Source organism: Suncus etruscus, chromosome 3 (assembly GCF_024139225.1).
Source record: "Suncus etruscus isolate mSunEtr1 chromosome 3, mSunEtr1.pri.cur, whole genome shotgun sequence".
NCBI classification, from domain to species: domain Eukaryota; kingdom Metazoa; phylum Chordata; class Mammalia; order Eulipotyphla; family Soricidae; genus Suncus; species Suncus etruscus.
In genome coordinates, this window is record NC_064850.1 from 136412375 (window position 1) to 136430174 (window position 17800).

The following is a 17800-nucleotide window of genomic DNA, read 5'->3' on the forward strand; positions in this document are numbered from 1 at the left end:
CCCCAAGTTTGCAGAGGGTGGTCAACAAAATTAAGGCTTTATCTTTTTTACAAAACCAGTTTTAGGTGTATAGCAAATGTGAGGCAAATGTTCACATTAGAAAAAAAAGAAAACAATTAGAAGATATCAAAGCAAGGGATCAAAGAAAAAGATAGGGTATCCTCATGGAGTTAAAAACAAAATGAAAGGCAGGAGCTGAAATTTATAAACTGGAATGTACTTAAGTAAGAAAGAAAATTTCTATCAGAACATATGGGATACAGCAATAGCAGTACTAAGAGGAAAGTTTACAACAATGCAAATATTCATTGGAAATCAAGAAAAGGCCCACATATTCAATTTTTCAAGTTATTTATAATATATATATTAACAGTCAAATATGATAAATAAAAATAGAGTGAAACGTGGCTACAAATATTTATGGATGAAAACAAATTAAGATACTTCTTAGAGCTGGGGAGATGATAGAAATAGGACAGGGATAGAATGCTGCCAATCCATTTTACCCCAGCTACCACTTGGTTCCAAGTTTGCGTGGTCCCAGGCTAACACAGTCTGAACAGAGTTTAGAGTTGATTTTGAGCATTGTTGCATCCTCAGGTGTGACCCAAAACCAAATAATCATTAAATGATCTGACACCTTCTAATAATGCAGTCTATCATATATATCCAATATATATACTAACCACCTTCATTTCAAATAATTAATTTAAGAGGACATAAAATGTATACTAGTAGACTCTATATGTAAAATCAAATGTATTCTTTGTCTTAGGACTGTAATTAAAGGAAGGAAAGCAGGTAAAGGACTTGCAGGTGGTATTAAGATGCCTTTTCCATCATCCCAATCTACTCCTCTCCCCTTAAAAGGTCCAGAAAAGAGGGGCCAGGATGATATTCTTGTGGGTAGGGCATTTGCCTTGCATGCAACTAACCTGGGTTCAATTCCCAGTATTCTATATGGTCCTCTGAGCACTGCCAGTAGTAATTCTTGAGTGCAGAGCCAGGAGTAACCCCTGAGCACCACTAGGGGTGGCCCAACACAGATCAATAAAAATCCTCGAAAAGAACACGTCAACAAGAACAAACTTGAGAGAGTCTGTGATGGCAACAAACATCAGGGACACAACCTATGGGCTGGGAAGGAGAGGAAAGCAATGAGTTCTCAGCCAAGCTGGGATAGGAGATGCACAGGACGATGGCTGCCTGCACATCTCAGAGGGTCTGCATGCCACATTCACAGAGAGGAGGGATAAATAGATGCAGGACTGAAATGGACATGTCACATAGCCTGTGAACTTTCAAATCCACAAATGGTCACTCCCTCTCAGAAACAGGCTAAAAGTGGAGAAATGCTGGGAGCACCACAACAGTTCTCCACTTGGAGGAGAGGTTCAAAAAGAGGCAGCAGCAGCAGCAGCTGTGAACACTTCAGAGAGGAATCCATGAGCACAAAGTTCAAGGAGCAGAATCCCCAACCTCAGCACTTTGTCTCCAAACATATCATACACAAAGGAGCCCAGAAAACAACAGAAAAAGAGCTCTGCATATGCCCAATAAAGAATTCTTACTAGCAAGAATGGGGTAAGGAGTAAAGTAGTCTTCTCACTATCATTCATCTCAGAGATGATCTCTAGAGATCGAAACAAAGGTGGCAAGTCATTTCCAAAAGCTTTAGTGAGGCCAGGGCAGATCCTCCTGTAAGCCTAGACTATAGTTCCCTAATGGCATGGCATCCTCTCTAGGTAAAGGACCATACGGGGGCCTGCCAGGTAGGAATAGAAGCAGGTCCCCTCAATCTGTGTGATTTCACTCTAGTCTATGTCTCTCAGAAGTGCTTTCTTTCTACATTTTCTTATTTCCTTTTATATCCCTGTCCCGTTACACAGTGGGAAGCTTTTTGCTGAACCCTGGAAGTTGTTTTCTTGAGGAACAATACAATTCCAGTATCTCTGACCTTCAAACTTCCTTCTCAGGAGCACTTAAAATGTTAAGTGTGGTAACATACTCTCTGGAAAGTCTGTGGGTGTTTTTAAAAGAAAATATTCACCACCAGAAATATGCACCATAATTTTTCCTGTTGTTGGAAAAGGAGAATGTGGTTCAAAATATTCCTCAGTGTTTTTCCTTATTGTTACAATGATGAAAGCATTCATGGTGGCAGAGTGGAAGAATACTTGCTGACTTTCACAGCTGAAGAATGAATATGCACTCATTCTCTCTCTCTCTCTCTCTCTCTCTCTCTCTCTCTCTCTCTCTGTCTGTCTCTCTCTCTCTCTGTCTCTCTCTCTCTTTGGTTTTTGGGTCACACCTGGCAGTGCTTAGGGGTTACTCCTGGCTCTATGCTCAGAAATCGCTCCTGGCAGGCTCAGGGGACCAACCATATGGGATGCCGGGATTTGAACCACCGACCTTCTGCATGAGAGGCAAACGCCTTACCTCCATGCTGTCCCTCCAGCCCCACACATGCACTCATTCTCTAAAAGACACTGATCATCACTTAAGTGCTTCCGGTTTTAAAAAGCTGTCTCTACGGTAAGTTTTCCTTTTGGAAGTAATTTGTTAGCAGTTGTTTCCTGCTATGTTTTTCTATAGAGCACCCACATGAGAAAGAAAACGCAATAAAACCAAAAACCATACTCTATATCAGTTGATTTTTCTAACTCCTGTACAAGGCATTAAAACAATGACCTTTCTTATTTCATGAAAAAGTAAAAAGGCAGAAATGAAAAGCATTTACAATACTTTGCAAGATGTGCTTTATTTAGTCAATTCTGGACCCAAACTACATAGGATTATTTTTTGACATCTGGTTCATTCAATAATTCTGCTCAGAAACTGTATTTTAATATGGAATGAAAACTACATTTCGATCATAAATTTTCATGCTACAATAGTATTTAATGAAGAGGATGTATTACCAATAACAATAATAATAATTTAAGAAAAGGCCAGTTTTATTTCCCCAAGCTCATATACATATTTCTTTCATAATTATGAACTTAAAAAACCCGTCTTAGATGTAAAAATGTGAATTGGAATATGTAAACTCTGATATACCTGAAAAACAGGAAGGAAAATGTCATGTACTTGGAAAAGCCATTGCCTTAAATCATCGAAATGGGAAAAGCTGTAGGGGGATAGGATAAGGTCAAAGAGGGATTATGACCAAGACCAATTAATTAAAGAGTTACAAAGAGTATTCCGTACCCAGCTGGGCCTGTCTTCAGTCTTCCACCTGCTGTTTGTGTTTCTGGGGCAACAGTTACTCTGGAGTAGCAAGGTCAACTCCACTGAACTGAGTTACTTGCTGGGCCTTAACAAAGCAGTGTCCACAGATGTGTTTTGCTGCTTTTTGGTTTGTTTTATTTCCTGAGAAGTCACAGATGTTTAATGGAAAGATTTCTTATTAGTCTTCAGTTTAGATAAGGCAGTAAAGTGTCACTAAAGTTATCTTTTTGCTTAGAATGAGGCTTATATCCTTCCACTGGCTTCCTCCTGGACCATCAGCTCCCTAGCTCGACCCGGAAATAAACATCGAAGTTTGCAGCCTCCTATTGCTGTTACTTATTTGGGGTATGCTGAAGGCCCATCTGTTCTCAATAGCAGCTTCCCCACAGGCGACAGAGCTTTGTAATTTAAATAATATCATGTCCTCAGGAAGGGCACAAGGTCACACAGGAAAAATGATTTCTTCTTTTCTTCTGTTTCTCTGAGAGAGACGTCACATAGTCAGAATGCAAAAACACTGTTGATTAAAACATAAAGCAAGTAGCCCTGATTTTAGAGAAATGGAATTACAAATAAGTTTTCAACAGTGCCTCCATCTTCAAGGTTAACTGGCTACCAAAGATGTCAACTCCTTTTGGCTGCCTTCCAGAGAAGAAATTTCATTGAATCGGAAATGCTTAGCTCTGAGGAGAATATTGTGCTTTTTCTCTTTTTTCCTTTTTTAAATATTTAAATGTTGACTTGAAGTCTATGTGTTGAAAGATCAATTTGTCTTTTCTCTAGTCCATTTGATCATAGTTTCTGGTGAACGGTATAGGAATATTAATTTGGCATAGAGGTCTTCCTCTAATTCCAGTTCTCCTGTCTCTCGAACTAAAAAAATATCCGTGCACAATTTCAAAATTCGATCTACGTTTGGAAGCTCTTCAAACATGATGGAGTGAGAAATTCCACTGAAGAATTCACGAACAAACTTTCCAATCACAAGGACCACTGAAGCATACAATCCCATGATACTGAAAAAAAAATTAAGTAGGCATTGTATTTAGTAGTTAAGCATGGTTAATAGAATATTTAAATAAAAATGTAGGCTGGAGAGATAGTACAGTGGACAGGGTGTCTGCCTTGAACCCAGCCAACTCAGGTTTGATACTTGTGGGCACAGGGATCATGGCCCTCACACACCCTGAAGAATAATAGTACAAAGGATAAGCTACCCACTGTGCATGTGGATAACCCAAGTTCAATTCCTGGCACCACATGATTTCCCAAGCATCACTGTATGTAGCATTGGAGACCGACCCCTGAGTAATTCCTGGCACTGCAGGACCAGAGTGGCACCAATATTCTAGACCCTCAAATTGAACCACTGGCTGAATTGGTTAAGAAATGCTTAGAGAATCCCGGGCCTCCTGAATATTTCTTGAGAGTCCCCCAAAACAAAGAACTATATACTGTTAATAAAAGGGATCTTATACACAATAAATTTTAAGATTTAAATATGAAAGTATTTTCAAATTTAACATTCTGGAAGTAAACAATAATATCAGTTTCATGTATGGATTATAGGTGGTTTTACTAAAAATATTATACTTGATAATAGTCATTTGTATTTTATCAAAGTACCATGATTTACTAAGCTATTCATAGCTGAGTATTAGGTTTACATTAGCCCAGCACCAAACCCACCATAAGAGCCAACTTCTGATTGTACCATTGTCTCCAGGTTCTTAGAACCTGCCTCCTGCTGTGCTCCCTGAATCTAGTCTGTTATTTGTCAGGAACGTTTTTAAGTTTGATTGTTGAAGCTTAGATCTCATGATTTCAGTGTTGACTCTGTGGTTTGGATATATAGCTAAACAACTCCTCTACACTACACCTAGCTCTATTTTTCTTTAGTTACAGCATATTTTTCAGAGCTTCATTTTCATGTTAAAAGTCCGAATAGAAAATGATTACTTAAGTGATACTTTCTGGAGACTATAAATCTTTCTACTTGTGTCTTTTACAGGACATGCATATGCATAAAGCAGTATCATAATCACAGTGGATATGTGTTTCATGCCTGTGAAATTGATTTATGTAAATTCTAATTGTGAATTCAAATTGATTCTACATCTGTAAAGGTCTGAAGGAATTTTAAGTAGAAGGAAAACTACCTTATGCCAATTCCTTTTTTGTTTTTGTTTGTTTGTTTGTTTGTTTTTTCGGCCACACCCATTTGATGCTCAGGGGTTACTCTTGGCTAAGCGGTCAGAAATTGCCCCTGGCTTGGGGGACCATATGGGACGCTGGGAGATCGAACCATGGTCCTTCCTTGGCTAACGCTTGCAAGGCAGACACCTTACCTCTAGTGCCACCTCACTGGCCCCACCTTATGTCAATTTCTAATGAATCTGAATTGCACTAAACCAGGGGTCTCAAACTCGCGGCCCTCGGGCTGTTTGCGGCCCTCCGTACAACACTTTGTGGCCCACGGCCGGCCTTCAAATATTGCAGTATTTGCGATTATTCGCTTACCGAATTATCGCAATAAAAATCGCATTAGTAAGAAAAAATCGCATTAAACATTCGCATACCCTGAGAAGTTCCATTCAGGTATGCAAATGTTTAATGCGATTTTTTTTTGCGTTTTTTTTCTTACTAATGCGATATTTTATTGCGAATATTCGGTAAGCGAAATCCCTTATGCGGCCCTGCCTCACCCCGACTTTGCCTCCTGTGGTCCCCAGGTAAATTGAGTTTGAGACCCCTGCACTAAACTATACCACAATAGTTAGGATGAAAATATAATGTCTAGTCCTTCTTTCATAGTGTGAGTGACAACAAACATTCTTTGGAATGCTTGGAATTCTTTGGAATTTTTATTCCTTTTATACTATTAGTGCAGCAATTACATGAGAATTCTAAGTATATAAAATACTCCATCTATATATAACTATATAAAACAGCTATAGATTCATAACTGGTCATTTTTAAGTGATTCCTTACCCATAGCCAGCCAGGAACCCAAGACTAGGGGGACTGACTTTATCATTGAAGACCACCAATTCCAAGGACTGAGAATGCGGTTCGTAGATTCTACTTCCAGTCATGTTTAGAACCCACCACTCACTGTTAGATTCAGTTGCATTGTCTCTGTACAAAATGATGGTGATATTCATGAAATCATTTTCTAAAAGAGGAGATAAATGAAATCAAATTAGAGACAGTTTTTAGAATTTATGATTTCTATTCATAGATTTTTTTAGAATGAGAATGACAAAGGAAAATGCTATCTATATGTGAAAGAGGGAAAGTAGACTCTATGCACAGATTAGTATATTTTTCATATAGAAATCAGTTATGGTAACTACATGTGACCAAATCTATCAAATCAAACCATAGGAACATAGTGGCACATTTAACACCTGAGCATTTTTGCTAACAATCCAAGCGACCAATTAGTCATTAGAAACTTTATTCACCATTATTTTGTTGAAATGATTGATTCATTTAAATTTATGACATTTACTAAATATCTTCTGAGATCAAAGGATGTGTTTTGCGGTTACAGGATTATCAAATTGCTTACAATGTGGTTTCTTATCTCAAATGGGAAAGAAAGGTCATTCACACATGTGGCAGCCACCATATGTTCTGCATAGTGCATTAATTTGATCACTTCTGGGAGATATGACTCAGGAAAGAGTTCAAGAAAAGATGACATCTCAGCTTAATTTTGCTGTGTCAGAACTTGAAAAGGTGGAAATGGAATCAAGGAGTAGGAACCTCTTTGGGAGGAAGCTCTGCAATTTTGAGAACCCATAAAGTTTTATAGGAATAATGATCAACTTTGTTAGAGAATAGGATGGGTGCAATAGAATATTAAAAGAGAATAAAGTAAAGACTTGGAGTTATAAGGCATTAGATATTTCTAAGAAGAGGCTACCCTAATAATTATCATAGAGCTTCCACTGAGAATCATAATAGTGAACTACAAACTCTGAGAGAAGACACTATATCTGTGTTATTTTATGCTAAATTCCTAATCGGGGGGTGTAGAGCAGTGTCTGTAAATAAATACCTGTCTATTGGTTGGGATGAAGAGCCAGATCTATATTTGTATATGAGTATGTATATATGGGGTAATAAAAAAGGGTGAGGGATGGTAAGAGACTGGTTAAAGTATGGTTCTATGCTATATTGACCCAGCTGGATATAGTCTTTCCACATAATCTTATATAGTATTAGCTAAGTAACTCACACATTAATCCTTAGTTTAAAAACTAGTGATAGCACAAATGCAGACATTATGTCAGCATTCAGCTAGCTCTACAGACTTACTCTGTTCTTATAAGAGATATATATCAAGCAATGAAAAATTATGAGTATAGTGGCCAGCAGCTGAAAGCTGGCAATCTTTAGAGAAGAGGGCAAGCCAAGTCCCCACTCTATCAAAGAAGAGCTGCACCCACAATCACCATGTTGCCAATGGCCCTGCCTTATCAACCATTTAGGCTCTCAGCAGAGAAATGAATCTGACCAAAACTCCAAATATACTAGTATTTGTGCTGATATCACCAGGACTTTTTTTTTAATCTCTCCCCACCAGGACTTTTTTTTTTGAGTGAGCCTGGCACCCTCCACCCATCTTCTCATACTTCCAGAAGCCCTGGCCACAATAATTTTTTACAATTTTTTATGTTGTACTCATTTTTTCTTTTTAATAAATTTTCTCCCACTTATCTGGCAATAAATGTATTATGATCTACCATGTCAACTATGTGATACATGGTTTTAAAATAAAGTATATATTAAATATTGCTAACTATAAACCTATGCTAAATATACTTTGTTGTAAATATTAGGAAAACTCAGTAACAGTATTACTCAACAATGCCATGTGGTCTGGCAGACAAAGATTTTGAGGTTGGACTTCCAATCATTCATAGGGGAACAAGAAAGCTTGGGGAGAGAAATTATATAAAATATGAGGTATAAATGAGTTGTGGGAATGAGGGCATGAAGGCATGGGATATGACCTTGGAAGAAAGAAATCTTTGAAACTGAAGGGAAAGAGGAAAGGACTTGGAAAATACAAAGATTTTTTTTTTTCCTAAAGTAAAGGAAGGAAGCAGTGGGAGAGCTCTTGACATCTTAAATGTATGCTGAACAGGGAGAGAGAAATTATCTGCTGAGAAGAACCTGCTGAAGAACAGGTCATTTCCAGGGAATTATGGATAATTGAGCAAACTATGCGCTGAGACTAACATTTCTAGATGTATAAAATAAAAATACATGAGTTGTGATTTCACCCCAAACACTGTGTTTCTGATGAAGGCAGCAGTGGAGAAATAATGCCAAGTCAGTCAGGAGAGAGACATTGGAGTCAGTCTGCTTTTTGCCTCATGGCCTCTCTGCTTCATCTTCCCTCTGCCTTGCCAAAAGCCAGAACTGCTTTTTCTTTATTCAAACCAATTACCCATACCAGGAAGGGGGCAGGTTGAGAGAGACAGAAAAGTAACTATCCAGTGGGCTTTAACATATCAAAAGAAGAGGAAAGTTGTGGGAAGAGGAAATTGGGGGATAGCTTTGTTTGGGGTTAACATTTGGGCATTGTCTTATATAGATGCATATCTGATGGAAAGAAAAATGCTAAAATTGTCTATATATCTTGCAGTTAGTTACCTGGCAACTGTTTCCAATTGAGGGAGATGATGTGAAGGTCTGACCTAGATTCATCTTTGAAATATATTTCTGGCAATCTTTGAGGGGGATATCTATCACACCTCATGCAGACAATGAGTACTACAAATTGGTAAATGAATGATCATGCATTGAATAATATTATCATTCTACCTTACCTAGATAGAAATGTTTACTTTGATCGAGGTTAAACAATTCTTGATTATTAGAAGAGTCTAAAAATATCAACTTACTACCACTCCTTGTAATGATTAAAAATACAGCCCCTAGAGAACTATTATTGATATTAAATTACCCTTCAGCTAATTAAGTATCAAGTACATTTCTTGCTATCTTTTTCTGAACCTCACTTGGGATACATTGATATTTCACACTTCTATGAGACAGGCAGTTTTATGCCGAATATGTGGTAGCCAGTAGAAACAAGTAAACTGTTTAATTAGTAAAATTAAGTCACTAACTGGATTTATTAATTGGGCTTTATATCATGAAAAAAGAAAAGGACAAAATTCTTAGCTAAATCAATGATTCCTTCTGTCAGCAAAGGTTGTAGGAAGTGGTAAGGTGTTCCACAGGAAAGAATGGGAAAGTAGTTTCATTAATTCTGAGAATGAAAACTGTAAGTCAAATGACTTTAAAAGGTCTGAAATACTTCCTTTATGATCTTACCAGATAAAAGTTGTCTTATTGGCTTGGAGTTGGAATCACTAGGTGCTTTCACATAATAGGGGTATATTCGCTCGATAGTCCTGTGTATTGAAAAAAAAAAGTCATACAATTTTAATTGCTTTGCACATGGAAAATGGATTTTTTGGTGCTATGGTTGCTATTCTTGTTTTATATCAAACACATATTGATGAGTATTCATCATCAAAAGAAAGAACAGATATATTATAGAATCATATATGTTATGTGATGTATAATTATACACTATCTGATGTATAATTAGGTATATTAAATATAGTCCTAGCTTACATATCTTCATTCAAACTGGAATTCAATGAAGTGAATTAAATTTATAGGCTCTCTGAGAATACACATGTAATTGCCAAACACAAACTAGTTAAAAGCTTAAGGACTTCAAAGAAGGGCTTATGAGAGAGTGCCAGGGTGAGGGGACCAATCCTTGTATGATTTGCACTGCATGGTCTGATGACCACTGCTAATTGGGCCTGGTGGTCTTTGGTACCACTTCCTCAAGTCCTAATATTAATCCTTCTAGCTCACTGGCTAAGTATCTTTAAGAATGGTCCCAGTGGGGCCATAGCAATAGCACAGCAGTAGGGCATTTTCCTTGTACGCAGCTGACTCAGGACGGACCTGGGTTTGATCCCCGGTATCCCATATGGTCCCCAAGCCGGAAGTGATTTCTGAGTGCAGAGCAAGGAGTAACCCCTGAGTATCACATGATGTGCCCCCCCCCCCAATAAAAAAGAATGGTCCCAGAGTTTCTGAAAATTGTTTAGGTAAAACCCACAAACTTTTCTCAAAAATTAAAACAAAACAAACAAACAAACAAACAAACAAAAAACAACCAAAAACTCTGTTGGAGAGATTTTTTTCCATGTCCACAACTACTGCTGTAATGAGATATCCTTGTATGATCCTATCACTCATGTTGATTATTCTGAGTATCCTTCTAATTTTGCTTTTTAGGATTTCAAAACTATATATCATTAGGTATATTTCACAAACCAATGAATTGAAGAGTGAGGAGAATGAAGATGACCAGGGAGTGAACATTTAGGGCTATCCAATAATCCAATGAGATACTGGTTATATGGTAAATGGTCTTTGAAATTTAGTCCTGTAGTAAACAGCTATGCTTATAAAATGTCTAACAGTTCAAATATCTTATAATGCTAATTATTTTGGTATATAGGATTACTGTATAATTTTTTTTTATGGTTCATTGTTCTCATAATTGTGCTGTGGCTATATTGCCAGTGATAACCCTTTTTATCCAGTAGCTTAGTGGTTCGGATAGAATTTTGTCTAGTAGATAGACAAACCGAATGACTAATTCATAATAGGAAGGGTTCTAGTTTTAGTGGGTGAACCACCATGGATCAGACTAAATATCAACGACTTTTATGCATTGACTATACAAAATATTTTTTCCCATGCGAATGATCAATTCCATGACCTTATAGATGCAAGGAAAGTGCCCTACTACTGAACAGTGTTCCTGGCCTTGAATGGAAGTTTTGTCCAGGGTCTGTAAGATCCTTGATTTTGACTGACTTTTTCCACTACCGTGGATAAGCACAGGTACTTCAGTAGGTTATAACCTCTTTCCAGACTTGGAATTGATGGAATAGCATCTGATGCTTTTCTAGGGTATTTCTTTTTTTCTTGGGGGGGGGGAGTCACACCTGGCAGCACTCAGGGGTTACTCCTGGCTCTGCGCTCAGAAATCACCCCTGGCAGGCTTGGGAGACCCTATGGGATGCCGGGATTCAAACCACTGACCTTCTGCATGGAAGGCAAACGCCTTACCTCCATGCCCCATACTAGGCCCCTTTCTAGGGCATTTCAGTGCTATGTCTTAGGAAACATGTTTGAGGATAGAATCACCATGGCTCTTACATTCAATTCCACAACGGTGTCAGGAAAAACTGGAAGCCTGAACTAGGCAAGAGATGAATGCTACCTACAATACCTCCTTTCACTTTAAGGACCAAAGACATTACTTTTCTCCTACTAATTTTCATATTGGAATCTAAAGATCACAGCTTGGGGATATTTAAAGTGGAGTACTTATATGGCATAACATATGCTAAAACACTATCTTTTCTTCCTAAATCCCCCCCCCCCGCCCAACACATTCCATGCATTTGTCCATCTGATCAGGGCTCTGGGGGGAGGAAAAAAGTGAACAGCAGAAGAGAGGGAGTTAGGGGCTTTCTGTGGTTTGAAGAACTGGTTTGAAGGGTCAGTAGAGAGGAAGGTTTGCTACTACTTAGATGCAAACAATACTGTCATAGAGAGATGTACAGAAAGCAGAGGGGTAAAGAACAGAACTGTTTTAATCTAGGCAAAGTTAATATATTCAAATAAACTACCAAATTACTTATTACAAATTAATTCATCAAGTTTCCAAAAATGAAAAAAGCTGGATTTTTGTACACATGAATTTATGTGTGTTGATTTTATATCAGATACATATACTTCATACTGCCATATTAATTGGAAAACTCAACTTACACAGGTGTTTTCGAACTTTCCGTATCATTGCCAGATATCATTTTAGCTATATTCTCCCGAGTGTTATTTGCAAGAAAAAATGAAAGCTTATCTGTTGCTATTTCTGCTTTTGCACCCAGACTCATGTTCCTGTGGAGAAGAAAAATTCATTATCAGCAATGATTCAGAACTTGAAAGACAGATTTTAAAATCCACTTGACTCTTCTTTTCTTTTACTTTTACCAAGATTTTATTGAGATTTTATTTTAAAATAATCAACCCCAATGTTATATGTCCAGCTTCTTAGACAACCAGTTTAAAACTCAGGCAGGTCACAAACAACTGTTAAACAAATTGCAGGTGAATAGGCAGAGTCTGCTATCTAAGGCAAATATGGTGATGTGCTAATAGGAGTTTCCAAAACTTTTTTTGTGTAAACAATATTTATCTCTGAGGTGAGGAAAATCCAAATTTTAAAAAGAATTTCAATTCAGAAGTTGGTTTTAAACTATTTTTTGTGGTAACTCTCCAAAGTAGAAGACTAAGTAGTATATTTTCAGCAATACGGAATTCAATGGGAGGAACTCATGACATTTAAAAGGAGAAAATAGGGGCTGGTGAGGTGGTGCTAGAGATAAGGTGTCTGTCTTGCAAGCGCTAGCCAAGGAAAGACCATGATTCAAACCCCCCCCCCCCCCCCCCCCCCCCCCCCCCCCCCCCCCCCCGCATCCCACATGGTCCCTCCGAGCCAGGGGCAATTTCTGAGCGCTTAGCCAGGAGTAACCCTTGAGCATCAAATGGGTGTGGCCCTGAAAACCAAAAAGAAAAAAATAGAAAAGGAGAAAATAAAATTAAAGAATAAAGTTGGAATTTAAAAAATATGAAATAGCTCTCTTTGAAATGCTTCTCTTCTTTAGTTTTTGGGCCACAATCAGTGGTGCTCAGAGCTCACTCCTGGCAGGCTCAGGGGACCATAAGGAGTGCTATGGATCGAATCTGGATGCAGGGCAAATACCTTATCCATTGTACCATAGCTCCAGACCCCACTTTGAAATAGTTCTTTGTCATTTTATTTTGGATTCTAAAAAGGTTTTCTTCCAGGAATAATATAATTCTTAATTTCAACCAAGAATCTGGTATCATAAATCCAAATGAATTTAGCACCTGATCAATAAGCTGGCTGAGATCAGACTGCAGAAAGACACTAAGCTCATGAATTAAGGTATATTGTCCAGGTCTTTAAACTGCTTCACTAACTGATTGAACATATATTTTGTTTGATTTTATTTTTTACTATATTCTGTGCTCAGAGGCTACTCTTGGCCCTATGTTTAAAAGCTTTTTCTGGCTATACTAAGGGAGGGCACTATATAATTGGGCTTGAACCCCAGCCTTGGGCATGCGAAGCATGCACTCTAGCCTCTATCTCTTCACCGGTTAAATTTTTGAATTTAAGAATTTTCTAAATCATACTTTGCCTAAATAAGCAAAGTAGTGACTGCCTGTTGGCCATTATTCAGGTAAGCAAAAAGAAAACTTCTTTATTCTTGGAACAAAGAACTCTAAGGGTGCCATCAAGGTTAGAGATAGATAAGTGAAGACCCAGGATTCTGGAGCTGCAAATTCTTTATTGCTGAGAACTTTCAGAAATCTTATAAGACACATCGACTTTCATTTGGCAAATTATCACCCCTACTTTTCCCCCATTACCTCCATCTTGTTTGTGGCACTCACTGTTAATTTCTGTAGAAACCAGTTAGAAGAAAGGAAAAACTAAGAGATTTGCAGTTTTGTCAGTGACTCAAACCAATCATTTACTAAAGCAACACGTTAAGTTTAGCATTGAATAAATGCCTTTGAATCAAAAAGATAACTAAAATCCACATTGAGTTTTTTGAACCCTTCCCACCCCACCCCGAGTTTAGAATGGGGAAGAGGAGGGAAATTATGCATGGAAATACAGTAACTACCTCTGAATACTCCATGAAAAAACAACAGAGAAGCTACTACTGGGGTCCATGAGTTCGCTTATCATTTTCTGCTTACTGGGAGGGCTGATGGTCCACAAAGAATTTGAGTTTCCTTCCAGTTCTGCTACTGTTATGTCTTCATTTTCATAATTTTCCAGAAATTGCATAGCACCCTGTATGCATACAAATATAAATGCATAAATATACCATACACAGAGTGTATATATACCATACACAGAGTGTATGAAGACAGTGATATGTCTTCCATTCAAGTGCTGTAGGAAAGAATTTTGGAAGAAAGGAAAACTCATGGATTGTCACAGAAATACCTGGTAATAACTTTAGCCTCTGCCATATGTATAGGTAGTTTCCAGTATATTTCCCTGACCAAGAAAAACTCTGGAATCATTCCAATTAAGCAATAATAAAAAAAATCAGATGATTTAATGTGACATTTTTTCTGACTGAGAAAAAAATGTATAACTAATAGGAAATTCACCTCTTGGGAATAAAAAGAAACTTGTTTTGTTTTTGTTTTGGATCACAATCGGTGATGCTCAGAGGTTACTTCAGGCTCTCAGGTAACTCAGTAATTATTCTTGGTGGTACATGGGTGATCATATGGGATGCTGGGTATTGAATCCTAGTATGCCCTACCCAGTATAATATTGCTCTAGACCTTGGGAATCAATTTTAATTCATCCCCAAACCCCTGAGTCTTCATGCTGCACATACCTACAGATTCTATCTTTTATGTTTATTTGGGATATACCTGCTTTAACAGAGTCATATCCAGTGGTATGTAAAGCAGAAGGGTTTATTCCTGACTCATGAGTCATTTGCGGTAGTGCTCAAGGGACATTATATGGTACCAGAGATCAGTGTAAAGCAAATGCTTTAACACCTGTACTATCTTTCCAACTCAAATGTCTCAGCTCAATATTGTGCATTATAGGTCATAATTTTAGTAAAGCAAATTTTCATTATAAAAACTTTGTTATTATGTTGTAGAGAGTTTGGGATGTAGAAAAGAGGAAAAATATCAATTATATCTCTAATTTGAGAATATCATAATAGCAGTGTTTATGCTGTAGGGAATTTATGTCCTACTTTTTGTTTGTTTTTGGAGGAGGGTTGGACCAAAGCCATCAGTGCAGTGCAGTATCCAGGTCTTAGTCCTAGCTCTGAGCTCAGGAACTATTCTTGATAGGTTCAGAGGACTATATGGAGTATCAGGGATTGAACACTTTAGGATAGACTATGAAGAAACATGCATGATACTGCTTCATTCACAGCAGTGCAAATCACAATGTCAAAAACGAAAAGAGAGAAAGAATGAAGTAAAATGTCTTCATTAGAGGCAGGTGGAGGAAGGTGGATGGGAAGGAAGATGGCATCAAAGAGGGTGAGAGGGAAACTGTTGACATTGGTTATGGGAAATGCACACTGAGTAAGGTTGTTATATATTGTATAATGTATCTCAATCATGAACAACTTTTATCTGTGGAGAAACAAACTGTAGTATGAACAATCTTGTAATCATAGTGTTTAAAAAATTTTTTTTTAAAAAAACAACCCCATAATGTAAAAGAAAATTGTTTTTACATGTTATCACTTACATTTTCTCCTGAGAAAATTTCATGCCTTAAGCATGGCTACTATAAATGAACATTTTCTAATTACTACCGAAGTTGGAAAATACTTAGACTGCATAGCCTGTAAATTGAAATAAAAAGAGAAATAATCCTTCTGCCATGATGACTATTCTCAGAAAGCCACTGCTAATAAATATACTTTAAATTTGCAAAATGTATTCACTCAGTCCTTCAAATTACGAAACTTCAAGTTGCTTCTAGTTTTCACTTATGTAGAGAATGGAATTAAAAAAACAGAAGCTTGTGCAGAGTTTCTTCCATATTTTAATATTCTGCCTTAGGAGAGATTTCCTATGAGCAGTCCTACTAATGAAAAATATCCATATCTACCACACTTTGCATTTTTGAATCATACTTAGAGGACACAGAGCTTACTCTTGGATCTGTGGTCAGTCATCACTTCTGGTTGGGCTCAGAGAACCAAATATAGTCCAGGGAATCAAAGCTCAGTCAGTTGCATGCAAGCAAGTCCCTTACCCATTCACTATACTCTTTCTCCTGTACCTTTACCAAAATTTAAAGTTAAAAAGAGTTAACATCACTTGAACTTGAATTAAAACACTTGAATTAAAGCTATGTTTATTTATTTGCATCTAATTTTCTAGACATAAAATCCTTGATTATGAAATGGTCAGTGGCCAGAATTCTGCTGAGTGTTGGCTAACTCCTGAAAACTACTTCCCATCTTTATAAGTCAGAGTGAAGTTATAGTCATATAGACATATACAGTCATATAGTCATATATGGTTTTATATATATAGTGAAGCAATATACAAAAAACAACAAGATCACCTAGATAAAAGATCTTCATAGTAGATATATTCATTTACTTACTGAGTCTTCACTAAATTTTTTCTGAAATTTGTAAAACCTGTCTCTATCCATCACTTTCAATTGGCTTTGCTGGGCACTCATTGTAAAAATAGGCTGGAAAACAAAGATTTAAAGAACTGTCAATATTTTAAAGTTCACCTTTGTACTCACAGTTTAAAAATTTTCTTAGAACATTATCCATTGAATATCTAGTAGAAGTAGGCTCCAGGGATCACTATATGAAGTAAGATTCCCTTGCTTAAAACCAGAATAAAACTGTTCTTTCACAGTCTCCTGTACATGATATCATACTTGATATCACAGGTTTGTTGAGCAACCCAAAATGGTTGATAAAAATATGGATATGCAAAACTGGGTGAACCCTTCTCTTTGTGGTTATTAGGAAAGAGTCATACATTAGGTAAGAGTAGTGCAACGGTGAAGACTGTATTCATACACAATGGTTACCTGATATCCTCCCAAGGTAATTGTGACAGAGACATCCAAGGGCTGATTGATCACCCCAGCAACAGATTTGATCAAGGACATGAAGAGAAGAGGAAACCAGACAATACAGATGAGCAGGACGATGATCATGCCTCCCATACCATACTTCACTACTTTCTTCTTCTTCTGCCCCCGAGGCTGAGGGTATCTCTGCAACAGAAGAGTTCCCATGGTCTCGGGCTCTAGGCCCCACCAGAAGCTGGTGGGTAAAAAGCTAGTACTCTTCCTATGAAGTTGGATACCTAATGAAGTCTTAACATTGTTTTGTAGAATATATGTGCATGAATATATGTGTATGCATATGCTACATGAGAGTTTTGCTCTGCATGGTGTGTGTGCAGAAAGTCTACATAAGGGTTTTTTTTTTTTGGTCAGGATAAGTTAAGAAAAAATAATTTACCATCTACCAATCGGCACAGACTTAGAGAGAGGCTTAGGAGCTATGCCAGGTATCTATGACGACCTTAAAGTACCCTGCAACAATGGTTCTACAAGCTTGCATCAAATGATACTGGAAATATTTCTGGAAACTCAAGAGATGAAAAAGATGAGAAGAAAAGAGATGAGGTGTGATGAGAAATAGATGAGAATAAAAGAGAATAAAAGAGAATAAAGACTTTTTACTCTAACTCAGCCAATTTTTAGGGAGGGATTCATTCGCTTAATATAAGACTCCCACTATAGATTTTAAAGTTTTGAAAAAGTCTTTAAAAATTACAATTCTGTCCATATTGAAATATTAATATTCAA

At 37.4% G+C, this 17800-nt stretch overlaps 1 protein-coding gene across 2 annotated transcripts in view; it reads right to left on the reverse strand.

Moving 5' to 3' along the window:
- Positions 1-3725: 3725 nt before the first annotated feature.
- Positions 3726-17800, reverse strand: part of PIEZO2 (piezo type mechanosensitive ion channel component 2) — a 441513-nt gene continuing 427438 nt past the window's right edge. For both annotated transcript variants that reach the window (XM_049769937.1, XM_049769936.1), the window contains 7 exons: positions 17012-17200; positions 16565-16657; positions 14076-14248; positions 12127-12255; positions 9589-9668; positions 6223-6406; positions 3726-4247 (listed from right to left, as the gene is read on the reverse strand). In XM_049769937.1, coding sequence (XP_049625894.1) covers positions 3995-4247; positions 6223-6406; positions 9589-9668; positions 12127-12255; positions 14076-14248; positions 16565-16657; positions 17012-17200 — 1101 coding nt within the window. In that variant the 3' untranslated portion in view covers positions 3726-3994. The remainder of the gene's footprint in view (positions 4248-6222; positions 6407-9588; positions 9669-12126; positions 12256-14075; positions 14249-16564; positions 16658-17011; positions 17201-17800) is intronic.